Here is a 13,758-nt window from a genome sequence, read left to right on the forward strand (position 1 = left end):
GGGAGAGGGTACGAAACTTCACATGTTGATTATATTGATGGAAAACAAAAAAAAGAAAAAAAAACAAGAGCTGTCTGATGACAGCGCGCTCGACTATTCGAAGAATTGATTGAAGAATGGGGTCAAAATATTTCTACGGATATTCAGACAAAAGAAATAAATAGATTAGACAAACAATGTTCCTGTATTACAATGATTTCGATAAGTCTTGCACTAAATGGCAACATATGAGGCAATTTCAAAGTCCAAAAAGGGCCATAATTCAGTCAAAATAGTTATGTACTCTTGCCTACAGATGGAAATCACAATGATAAACAAGTGTTCAAAGTTTAAAAGCCATATGTCAAATAGTTTTGACAAAACATGGACTTGTATGAAAACAGAACCAATTTCAAAGTCCAAAAAGGGCCATAATTCAGCCAAAATAGATGACAGAGTTATTTTCTCTTTCCTACAGATAGAGACTATTATACTAAACAAGTGATAAAAGTTTCAAAGCCATATGTCAAACACTTTACAAAAAATATAGACTGGTACGAAAAACTTAACCAAGATTTCTAAGTCAAAAGGGGCCATATTTCAGCCAAAATCCTTGATGGAGTTATGTACTCTTGCCTATAACTGGACATGGTGATGGTAAACAGGTGTTGAAAGTTTCAAAGCTTTATCTTAAAAGACTTTGTCAAAATATGAACTGGTACGAAATATTAACCAAGATTTCTAAGTCAAAAGGGGCCATAATTCAGCCAAAATCCCTGATGGAGTTATGTTCTCTTCGAATAGTCGAGCTAAAAAATGGGGGGAGGGGTGGGGTAAATGGAGTAACTTCTTTGTTATTTTGCACAACAATGCTGTTGAATGTCTGTAAATGATTTGCTTTCTATTTGTTTAGCCGGGTAGTGCTGAGTTTTCCATCTTCTAGTCGGTCACAGTTTGATTTCATGCTTTGGGAAGGGACTAGTCCACCTCATACACATTTCTTTTGGTTTGTTTTATATTGTGACAGGTGAAATGTAACCATGACTGCAAATGTCAGAATTTGACAGAAATAAAAAAAAAGCAGCCACTCAGCGACAGCTCGTTTAGGAAGAGACTTAATGTCTATTGTAAATTTTGGTAGTTCAGTTTTTCTGTGATTGAATACTCAACATTTTCTGGCCAAAAATGGATGTCTTATCCTCCACATTTTAAAAATTTATTTGGTTACCTGGTATTAATATTCTACATTGTATTATAATATTTATGTCTTTTAACATGCTCTTATGCGCCCTGAAATTATCAATAAACTTGAAACTAGTTTATTTCAACACAAATAAAAATTCCCTTTTCTTAGTTTTACGTCGTATTTTTCCCTCTCCAAAGGGCACTGACCCCCTTCCCCTAAAAGTGAAAAAAATCATTGTAGTGATTTCATGGAAACAAATATTCTGGCCAATTTTCATTAAGATTGGAATAAAAATGTGGTCTCTTGAGTTTAAACAAGTATTTTCTTAGATATGACCTAGTTTTTGACCCCAGATGACCCATATTCAAACTTGACCTAGATTTTATCAAGGCAATCATTGTGACCAAATTTCATGAAGATCAATTGAAAAATACAGTCTCTTTCGCATACAAAAGGTTTTTCTTTGATTTGACCTAGTGACCTATTTTTTGACCCAAGATGATCCATATTCAAACTCGACCTAAATTTCATCAAGGCAATCATTCTGACCAATTGAAAAATACAGCTTCTATCTCATACACAAGGTTTTTCTTTGATTTGTATCATAGCTCGGTGTTTTTTCTTAACAAATTTGGTGCAGGTAAATCGTATACACTGAGCGCAGGGTGCTGTTATTAAAAGTGTGCAGGTATTAAATACCCACACGGTAGTTACCGCACTGTTGGATAGGAAAGTATGCCAGCGTGTATGGGCGTGTCTCTAACAGCAGACAGCGAAGTGCATTTTATTGATTTTCTGCGCTCGCATTGGTTTATTTTACCTGAGCTTTACACATTTGTAAAGCAAGGATTTTAAGTACTCACTGAACTGCTGTATATGGCAATGTGGAACGCCTACTGAACTGCCATATATGCATATCTATGATACAAAACAGAAAGAACGTTAAAACTCTCGGGTAAACGATTCATACATCGTTTACCCTCGAGTTTCAATGCTCTTTCTATTACTTGACCTAGTGACCTAGTTTTTAACCCCAGCTGACTCATATTCGAACTTGACCTAGACTCCATCAAGGCAATCATTCTGATCAATTTTCATGAAGATCAATTGAAAAATACAGCCTCTATCACATACACAAGGTTTTTCTTTGATTTGACCTAGTGACCTACTTTTTGAACCCAGATGACCCATATTCAAACTCGACCTAAATTTCATCAAGGCAATCATTCTGACCAAATTTCATGAAAATCAACTGAACAAGAGCTGTCACTAATGGTGACAAATGCCCCATGCAGCGCCTTGACCTTTGACCTGGTGACCTTGACCTTTGACCTGGTAACCCAAAGTCAGTATGGGTCGTGTACTCAATAAGTTCTATCAGCATGTGAAGTTTGAAGGTCCTGGGTGAAGTGGTTCACGAGTAAAGTGCCTCCATGCAAAATGTTAACGTTGTGACGAACGAACGAACAGACGGACAGTTGAAAACTAATATGCCTCCCTTCGGGGACATAAAAATACAGTCTCTATGGCATACACAATTTTTTTTTATAATTTGACCTAGTGACCTAGTTTTTGACCTCAGATGACCCATACAAACTCGACCTATTTTTCATCAAGGCAATCATTCTGACCAAATTTCATGAAGACCAATTGAAAAATACAGCCTCTGTCGCATACAAAAGGTTTTTCTTTGATTTGACCTAGTGACCTAGTTTTTGACCCCAGACGACCCATTTCTGAACTTGGCCTAGATTTTATCAAGGTTATCATTCTGACAAAATTTCATGAAGATAAGTTGAAAAATACAGCCTCTATCGCATACACAAGGTTTTTCTTTGATTTGACCTAGTGACCTAGTATTTGACCCCAGATGACCCATTTTCAAACGTGGCCTAGATTTCATTAAGGTAATCATTCTGACCAAAATTCATGAAGATCAATTGAAAAATACAGCCTCTATCACATACACAAGGTTTCTGTTTGATTTGATCTAGTGACCTAGTTTTTGACCCCAGATGACCAATTTTCGAACTAGGCCTAGATTTCATCAAGGTTATCATTCTGACAAAATTTCATGAAGATCAGTTGAACAAGAGCTGTCTCCATAGGATGACACATGCCCCCGATGGCACTTTGAATGAACAGTTATGGCCGATGTTAGAGTTTAGGACCTTTGACCTACGGACCTGGGTCTTGCATGCAACACGTCGTCTTACTGTGGTACACATTCATGCCAAGTTATTTGAAAATCCATCCATGGATGACAAAGATATGGACCGGACACGCCCATCAATGCACTATCCTTTAACGTCTAAGTGTGACCTTGACCTTTAACCTACGGACCTGGGTCTTGCGGGCGACACGTCGTCTTACTGTGGTACACATTCATGCCAAGGAATTTGAAAATCCATCCATGGATGACAAAGATATGGACCGGACACGCCCATCAATGCACTATCCTTTAACGTCTAAGTGTGACCTTGACCTTTGAGCTACGGACCTGGGTCTTGCGCGTGACATGTCGTCTTACTGTGATACACATTCATGCCAAGTTATTTGAAAATCCATCCATCGATGACAAAGATATGGACCGGACACGCCCATCAATGCACTATCCTTTAACGTCTTAAGTGTGACCTTGACCTTTGAGCTACGGACCTGGGTCTTGCGCGCGACACGTCGTCTTACTGTGGTACACATTCATGCCAAGTGATTTGAAAATCCATCCATCGATGACAACGATATGGACCGGACACGAAAATTGCGGACAGACTGACAGACCGACAGATTGACAGACGGTTCAAAAACTATATGCCTCCCTTCGGGGGCATAAAAATACAGCCGCTATCGCATACACAAGCTAAACGTTGACAAACAGACGACAGACGCCGGACAACGAGCGATCGCAAAAACTCACCTGAGCAATGCTCAGGTGAGCTAAAATGGGAAACAGGGTTATGAAACCTGCACAGTGCTTATCAGCTCATGACAGTGGACAAGTGTGTGAAGTTTCAATCCATTCCCGTTTGTGGGTACTAAGATACCAGCTTACATATAAGAATTTTACCAAAAAACTGCTAAGTTGAAAAAGAGGCACAATTTTGTAAAAATGCAAAGTAGATTTATTGAACCTTTGCACTGTATGTCATGTCATGACAGTGAACAAGTATGTGAAGTTTCAATCCTTTCTCATTACTGAGATACTTAGATACCAGCTTACATACAAAAACTTAACAGAAACTGCTAAGTCAAAAAAGGGGCAAAATATTGAAAAAAATGCAAAGTAGAGTTATGGGACCTGCACAGTGCATGTCAGATCATGACAGTGAACAAGAGTGTGAAGATTCAATCCATTCCCATTAGTGGAAAGTTAGATACCAGCTTACATACAAAAACTTAACAGAAACTGCTAAGTCGAAAAAGGGGCATACCGGTAATTTAAAAAAAAAAAGAGTAAAGTTATGGGACCTGCTTAGTGCATGTCAGATGATGATAGTGAACAAGTGTGTGAAGTTTCAATCCATTCCCCTAAGTGGGTACTGAGATACCAGCTTACATACAAAACCTTAACCAAAAATTTCTAATTCGAAAAAGGGGCATAATTTTGTAAAAAAGCAAAATAGAGTTATGGAACCTGTGCAATGTAAGTCAGTTTATCACAGTGAATAAGTGTGTGAAGTTTCAATCCATTCCCACAAGTGGTTACTGAGATACCAGCTCACATACAAAAACTTAACCAAATCGGAACACGGACGCACGGTCAAGTCCAATAGCTCTACTATTCTTTGCCAGAGTTATGGCCCTTGTGTCATAAGATGTGGGTGATGATGTGCAACAACTATTTAAAGTTTGAATCTGTTTGGTAACAAGATGGCCCTATATCGCTCACCTGTTATCATTGCACTTGAGGACAAGAAGGTCCTCAGAAAAAATATCTAAGTTCAACGGACAGGAACAACAAAGGGAAGAAATTTAACCAAAAAGAAAAAAAAAATTCTTACAAGGTACAGATATGTCAAAAAACGCCTGAAAATTGGAGGTACTGTCCATGTTGTACCACAGAAAAGTGGTCTCTGTTTTTCCCTACGGCCAATAATAAAAAAGTTACTAAAAATAAGCTATTTATAGTAACGTAAAAGGGAAGTAATTAAAAAAGAATTATTGTAAGTGAACAAAAGAAGGATCTGCCAAATAAATCTGTTGACATAAATGAAATTTCAGATCAGTATCTTCATTAGTTACGGAGATATACCCATTTTAATTTGAAATAAAGGGAGGTAATTTGACATAAAATCAGTCCATAATTATCTACCCTGATTGGCTCAGTCCAACTAATGATAATAATGAAATTTCAAATAAGTCCTATAAGTACTTACTGATATAAATCCATTTTGATTACAATCAGGGGAGGAAATCAGATATAAAACAAGAGCACCGCCTTGCGGGTGCTGACGCTCATCTGATTTTTTTTTGTATAATAGAAATATTGTTCTACCCATGATTTTCTAAGTCTAAAAAGGGCCATCATTCTTGCAAAAAGCAGGATAGAGTTATGTTTCTTGATGTACAGTGTCCACTTATGATTGTGAAAAACTGTTGCAAGTTTTAAAGCAATAGCTTTGATAGTTTATGAGAAAAGTTGCCTTAAACATAATACTCAACCAAGAAAATGATTTTCTAAGTCCAAAAGGGGCAATAATTATTGCAAAAAGGAGGATGGAGTTATGTTGCTTGCTGTACAGGGTCAGCTTACGATGGTGAACAAGTGTTGCAAGTTTCAAAGCAATAGCTTTGATAGTTTAAGAGAAAAAGTTGACCTAAACATAAAACTTAACCAAAAAATCTGATATTTTCTAAGTCCAAAAGGGGCCATAAATCTTGCAAAAAGCAGGATGGAGTTATGTTTCTTGCTGTACAGGGTCAGCTTATGATGGTGGACAAGTGTTGCAAGTTTTAAAGCAATAGCTTTGATAGTTTAGGATAAAAGCTGACCTAAACATAAAACTTAACCAAGAAAACTGATTTTCTAAGTCCAAAAGGGGCAATAATTCTTGCAAAAAGCAAGATGGAGTTATGTTTCTTGATGTACAGGGTCTGCTTATGATGGTGAACAAGTATTCCAAGTTTCAAAGCAATAGCTTTGATAGTTTAGGAGAAAAGTTGACCTAAACATAAAACTTAACCAAGAAATCTGATATTTTCTAAGTACAAAAGGGGCCATAAATCTTGCAAAAAGCAAGATGGAGTTATGTTTCTTGCTATACAGGGTCAGCTTATGATGGTGAACAAGTCTTCCAAGTTTCAAAGCAATAGCTTTGATAGTTTAGGAGAAAAGCTGACCTAAACATAAAACTTAACCAGGCAACGCCGACGCAGACGCAGACGCCGACGCCGACAACCGCTCAAGTGATGACAATAACTCATCATTTTTTTTCAAAAAATCAGATGAGCTAATAACTCTGGAACCTACGATTGGATCTGGTTTGTTATGGAATCCAAGATTTATTGTTGTTGAAGATATTTTGGAAGTTTGTATCAAATAAAACCATAAATGAAGTCTCTATATGGCTGCAAAAGCCAAAATAGCCAATTTTGGACCTTTAAGGGGCCATAACTCTGGAATCCATGATGGAATCTGGCCAGTTCAATATAGGAATCAAGATCTTGTGGTGATACAAGTTGTGTGCAAGTTTGGTTAAAATCAAATCATAAATGAAGCTGCTATTGTGCAGACAAGGTCAAAATAGCTAATTTTGGCCCTTCCAGGGGCCATAACTTTGGAACCGATTAAGGGATCTGGCCGGTTCAAGAAAGGAACCGAGATCTTATGGTGACACAAGTTTTGTGCAAGTTTGATTAAATTCAAATCATAAATGAAGCTGCTATTGTGCAGACAAGGTCAAAATAGCTAATTCTGGCCCTTTCAGGGGCAATCACTCTGGAACCCATAATGGATTCTGGCCAGTTCAAGAAAGGAACAAAGATCTTATGGTGATACAAGTTGTGTGCAAGTTTGGTTAAAATAAAATCATAAATGAAGCAGCTTTTGTGCAGACAAGGTCAAAATAGCTAATTCTGGCCCTTTCAGGGGCCATAACTCTGGAACCCATAATGGAATCTGGCCAGTTCAAGAAAGGAACCAAGATCTTATGGTGACACAAGTTGTGTGCCAGTTTGGTAAAAATCAAATCAAAAATAAAGCTGCCATTGTGCAGACAAGGTCAAAATAGCTGACTTTGGCCCTTCCAGGGGCCATAACTCTGGAACCCATAATGGGATCTGGCCAGTTCAAGAAAGGAACCGAGATCTCATGGTGATACAAGTTGTGTGCAAGTTTGGTTAAAACAAGCAAATTCGATAAATTGGTATCCCCCGCCAAAAGGGTTTGTGGTGAGGAATGACAAAAAAAATTTATCCGGCAAAAAGTTAAGGATGTTTATAAGAAGCAAATAATTTCATTAGTCAAAATCAATTTAACAGAAAACAAATGTTTAATTAAAGAGTACATAATAAATGTATGATACTTTGATCCTGACTAAAGAATTTATTTGGAATGGGATATGCTTACTGTAATAAGCTTAGCTTTTAAAATTAAATGCAGTTAATTGAAATGTGAGCTTGAAGATTAACTGGAACGAAATATTGTCTTCGAGTGGTTTGGCACCAGGTGTTGCTGATTAACATGTACATTTGAACTTAAAAGAACAGATGTCCTTAAGAGAACACAGGTAAGATATCTTGAACATGGCTGTGGGCAAGGTTTGTGCAGTCACAACTTAACATGTTGAAGGTTTGAACATTTAAAAAAAACAAAAGGAATGAAAATATAATTATATATGTATATATTTATTTTTTAGGGGGTGGGGGTGCTGGGGAACTGGAGAAGAAACAAAATTTCACGTTGATTATAAATATTGATGGAAAATTAAAAATGAAAAAAAAAAGGTAAAAGGATGAAGTAGTGGGGGGGGGGGGGGGGGGGGGGGGGGGAGGATGCATGATTAGTGGTGGGCATGACTGTATGGAGGAGTGAGTTGGGGGCACTTGCATGTTGATAAATAATCATGGAAGGTTTGAAAAAAAAATCTAAAATAAGAAATTGAAAAAAAAAAAAAATTATTAGGGGGGTTGGGAGGGGGAGGGGGTGTGACCAAGGCAAGTGGGTGACCAGGTGTAGGTGCGCAACTTCAATGTTTCTAAAAATGTTCACAGAAAAGAATGAAAAAAATTAAACAAAATTCTGCCAAATGGTAAGTTTGTTATGTACAAATATGTGGATTTTATTCTCTTTTTTTTTTTTTTTTTGGGGGGGGGGGGGGGGGGGCAGAGGATGCATGATGTGGTGGGCATGACTGTATGGAGGAGTGAGGTGGGGAAATGGTACAAACTTGCATGTTGATAAATAATCATGGAAGGTTTGAAAAAATCAAAAATAAATGAAAAAAAAAAAAAATTTTTTTTTTGGGGGGGGTTTGGGGGGAAAGGTGGGGTTTGGAGGGTTAGGATGTGGAGGGAGTGTGACCAAGGCAAGTAAAGACGAGGTGTGGGTGCGTAACTTCACATGTTTATAATAAATGTTCACAGAATAGAATGAAAGAAATTTAATGAAATTCTGCCAAATTATAAGTTTGTTATGTACAAATATAAGGATTTTTAGACAATTAAAGGGCAATAACTCTGAAATCTGTACAAAATTGTGTGAGCACAACCACATAATAGTGCTCTAATTCTGTTAAGTTTCATAGTTCAAGGCAAATATATCAAAGTTATGATGCAGAAATTGCATATCTATAGATTATAGTACCCTATACAGTTAACACTAGAAATTTCTAAGGGCCATAACTCTGGTGTTACTTGGGCAATCTGTCTGAACTTGATGGGCCCATAACCTCATAGTGGTGAACATGTTTATAAGTTTGTCTGAAAAAAATGTAAAATAATGATTTTTGTTTTTCTTTTTTTTTTTTTCTTTTTTTTTGGGGGGGGGGGGGGGGGGGGGGGGGGGGGGGTTTCTGGGGAGGGGGTGATCAAGGTAAGGGGGTGACAGGGTGTGGGTACACAATTCACTGTTTACAATAAATGTTCATGGAAAAGAATGAAAGAAATTTAATGAAATTCTACAAATGGTAAGTTTGTTATGTACAAATATGTGGATTTTTATACAATTAAAGGGCAATTACTCTAAATTTACAGATAAAATCCAAACGAAATTGTGTGTACAACAACCATTTATGGTGATCTAAATTCTGTTTAAGTTTCATAGTTCTAGGTGAAATATATCAAAAGTTATGATGCAGGAAATTACCATATTTATAGTACCTATTAGTTAACACTAGAAATTCTAAGGGCCATAACTCTGGTGTTACTTGGGCAATCTGACTGAAACTTGACGGGCCGCAAGAACTCATAGTGGTGAACATGTATATGAAGTTTTAAATAAAGATTCCCAACCATTTCCTAGATATGGCTCCAGACGGACGGACAACGCTAAAACTATATCCCTCTGACTTTCGTCGGGGGATAATAAAATCCTAAATGAAACCACTATCGTGCAGACAAGAAATTGTTGACGCATGCACGGACGCACGGACTGATGACAAACGACGAACGAAGGGTGATCACAAAAGCTCACCTTGTCACTATGTGACAGGTGAGCTAATAAAAGATGAAACAAGAGCACCGCCTTGCGGGTGCTGACGCTCATCTGATTTTTTTTGTGTAATAGAAATATTGTCCTACCCATGATTTTCTAAGTCTAAAAAGGGCCATCATTCTTGCAAAAAGCAGGATAGAGTTATGTTTCTTGATGTTCAGTGTCCACTTATGATGGTGAAAAACTGTTGCAAGTTTTAAAGCAATAGCTTTGATAGTTTATGAGAAAAGTTGACTTAAACATAATACTCAACCAAGAAAATGATTTTCTAAGACCAAAAGGGGCAATAATTATTGCAAAAAGCCGGATGGAGTTATGTTGCTTGCTGTACAGGGTCAGCTTATGATGGTCAACAAGTGTTGCAAGTTTCAAAGCAATAGCTTTGATAGTTTAAGAGAAAAAGTTGACCTAAACATAAAACTTAACAAAGAAATCTGATATTTTCTAAGTCCAAAAGGGGCCATAAATCTTGCAAAAAGCAGGATGGAGTTATGTTTCTTGCTGTACAGGGTTCAACTTATGATGGTGAACAAGTGTTGCAAGTTTTAAAGCAATAGCTTTGATAGTTTAGGATAAAAGCTGACCTAAACATAAAACTTAACCAAGAAAACTGAGTTTCTAAGTCCAAAAGGGGCAATAAATCTTGCAAAAAGCAAGATGGAGTTATGTTTCTTGATGTACAGGGTTGCTTATGATGGTGAACAAGTATTCCAAGTTTCAAAGCAATAGCTTTGATAGTTTAGGAGAAAAGTTGACCTAAACATAAAACTTAACCAAGAAATCTGATATTTTCTAAGTACAAAAGGGGCCATAAATCTTGCAAAAAGCAAGATGGAGTTATGTTTCTTGCTATACAGGGTCAGCTTATGATGGTGAACAAGTATTCCAAGTTTCAAAGCAATAGCTTTGATAGTTTAGGAGAAAAGCTGACCTAAACATAAAACTTAACCAGGCAACGCCGACGCCGACGCCGACAACCGCTCAAGTGATGACAATAACTCATCATTTTTTTTCAAAAAATCAGATGAGCTAAAAAAAGGTGCATCAAAACTTTAACCTGAAATTTTATGTAAAATGGGGCATAATTCATGAAAAATTGGTGCAAGAGTTATGACCCTTGTGTATATGATGTTGGTGATAATGTCAAACAATTGTTGTAAACTTTGAATCCAATCCATTTAGTAATAACTGAGACAGAGTGAAAGTGCACCAAAACTTTAATCTGAAATTCTAAGTAAAAAGGGGGCATAATTCATAAAATATCGGTATGAGAGTTATGGACCTTGTGTCATATGATGTGGGTGATGATGAGGAATAACTATTTCAAGCTTGAAGCAAATCCATGAAGTAATAACAGAGATAAGGAGAAAAAAGAGAAAGTGCATCAAAACTTAACCAAGGTGTGGACGCGGAAAGACGCCAATGCCAGGGCGAGTATGATAGCTTTCCATATACTTTATATATATATATAGTCAAGCTAAAAATTAACTCCATCCACCCAACCTTTCAAGAATTATCACAAGTGCACAGACTCTCTGACTTGGCTTTTCCAGTATTATGAGTATAGTCCCTCCTAAACTTTGTTTAGGGAGACAATTTATTATAGCAGGAAGTGTAAAAGAACAAACCTCAGTCACGGTTTTATGTCGTTTTGGTGGTGTCTCATTCAAGTCTTCCCGGGGTGGAGCTGAAGGTCTCTTGTTACGTTTGCTACGTTGTCGGCGACCTCCACAAGGTGGTTCTAGATCCTCCTCTGTCTTATCCCAGTAATCTATATCTTCATCAGACAGGACAGAGTGGTTTGACTCATTGATCCTGGACAACCTAGTATCAGAGATGTGCAGAAAATGTGAAAATGATAAAGTTTTATAATGCTTTGAGCTAGTTTTTGACTCTAATTGAACAAGTATCATGCTTCATATAGATTTTATAGACAAAATTGCATATTGGATAAAGATAACGTATATTGTATGTAAACAAGACTTTTCAAATAACTGACCTAGTAACCTAGTTTTGACCTCAGTTTGAACATACCTTAGAGGAACTATCACTGTAAGTGACATATCTCCCTGTAACAAACCTCGACACAAAAAGTCTGATTAAACAAGAGCTCGTAGAACACGAAATGCCCCCTTGATGAATTCAGTAATTGCACATGGAACAGAAATGATCTGGTCACTGTACACAAAAGTTCTACAGTTCTGGGTCAATGTGACCTTTGACCTATTGACCTCAAAATCTATAGGAGTCATCTGCTGGTCATGATCAACCTCCCTATTAAGTTTCGTGGTCCTAGGCCCAAGCATTCTGGTTATCATCCAGAAACCATATAACTTTTCCGGGTCACTGTGACCTTGACCTTTGGCATACTGACCTCAAAATCAATAGTGGTCATCTGCTGGTCATGACTAACCTCTCTATCAATGTTCATGATCGTAGGCCCAAATGTTCTTAAGTTATCACCCGTAAACGGTTTAACTGTTCCGGCTCACTGTGACCTTGACCTTTGGCCTACTGATCTCAAAATCAAAAGGGGTCATCTGCTGGTCATGACTAACTTCCCTATGAACTTTCATGATCCTAGGCCCAAACGTTCTCAAGTTATTGTCCGGAAACGGTTTAACTGTTCCAGGTCACTGTGACCTTGACCTTTGACCTCCTGACCTCAAAATTAATATAGGTCATCTGCTGGTCATGATTAACCTCCCTATCAACTTTCATGATCCTAGGCCCAAGCATTCTCAAGTTACCGTCTGGAAACGGTTTAACCGTTCCGGCTCACTGTGACCTGGACCTTTGACCTACTGACCTCAAAATCAATAGGGTCATCTGCTGGTTATGGCCAACCTCTCTATCAATTTTCATGTCCCTAGGCCCAAGCTTTCTTGAGTTATCATCCAGAAACGGATTGGTCTACATACCAACAAACCGACCGACCTACCGACATCTGCAAAACAATATACCCCTCCTTCTTCGAAGGGGGGCATAATAAGAGCAGTAAAACTTACACAAAATATGTGAAAACTGTCTTTAAGGTAATTCTGCACGTCTGGATCGAAATTTTTTCTACAATGTAGAATTTGATTAAACTTTGATTTTTCTAAACTTCAGAATATACCTAGAAAATTCAGCAAATAAAAAGGATAGGGTCATGAGCTTGATTCTTTGCTAGACTGATTTGAAAAATTTGGACCTCACACAATTTTCCATAATGGGAGTCTATGGGAAAATAGCAAGTTTCATAACATTTTCGCTAATAGAAAATTTTCTACAATGTAGATTTTAATGAAAGTTCTCACAGTCGTAGATAAATATATGGCCTATAATACAGTAAAAATAAAATGTATAGGTCCGTGTGCTTATTTCTGAGATATTTGGCCATGGTTAAAGTGAACTGCCTATTTGAAGCTAATTTAAATACATTATTTTGAATTATTTAACGTGTCAGATGTTTTAATAACATATTTTAACTTTAGAAAGATAGAGACTGTTACAATTTAATAAATTTATTTACAGGTTGCCTTTGATTCATAAACTGATTTTCATTTCCTTACGCCGAAACCAGGCTTTATTCTACGTTTTCCGGATAAATGACGTTACGCCATCACTTTCGGTATATCAAACGTGCAGAACTACCTTAATACCAGCAACCTTAAGTGTACCTAACCGAAGTTTTAATCACAAGCCAAAGGGTCTTGTGTGAGGGTTGATAATTATTCAGGGGGAGGACGAAGTGTGGTATGCTGCAAAAATTAAGTAAGCGAAATGTTGCGCTGTAACAAAAATGGCAGTATTTACATCTAAAAGTACATATATGTGCTCATAGATTTTTGACCGGTAAGTGGGTTTTTGCTTTACATTTCACAAAATTAATGCTAATGCTAATGCAAAGCCTATTCTCTAATAACATTGCATTTACAGATTAAGTCAACTAAAAGAT

General features: G+C 37.2%; 1 protein-coding gene across 2 annotated transcripts in view; it reads right to left on the minus strand.

The window, feature by feature from the left end:
• Positions 1–13,758, minus strand: part of LOC123531278 (rac GTPase-activating protein 1-like) — a 91,866-nt gene that overhangs the window by 59,764 nt on the left and 18,344 nt on the right. For both annotated transcript variants that reach the window (XM_045312098.2, XM_045312099.2), the window contains exon 6: positions 11,447–11,642. In XM_045312098.2, the coding sequence (XP_045168033.2) occupies positions 11,447–11,642 (196 nt within the window). The remainder of the gene's footprint in view (positions 1–11,446; positions 11,643–13,758) is intronic.

The sequence above is a fragment of the Mercenaria mercenaria genome, chromosome 11 (genome assembly GCF_021730395.1).
Source record: "Mercenaria mercenaria strain notata chromosome 11, MADL_Memer_1, whole genome shotgun sequence".
Taxonomy (NCBI): domain Eukaryota; kingdom Metazoa; phylum Mollusca; class Bivalvia; order Venerida; family Veneridae; genus Mercenaria; species Mercenaria mercenaria.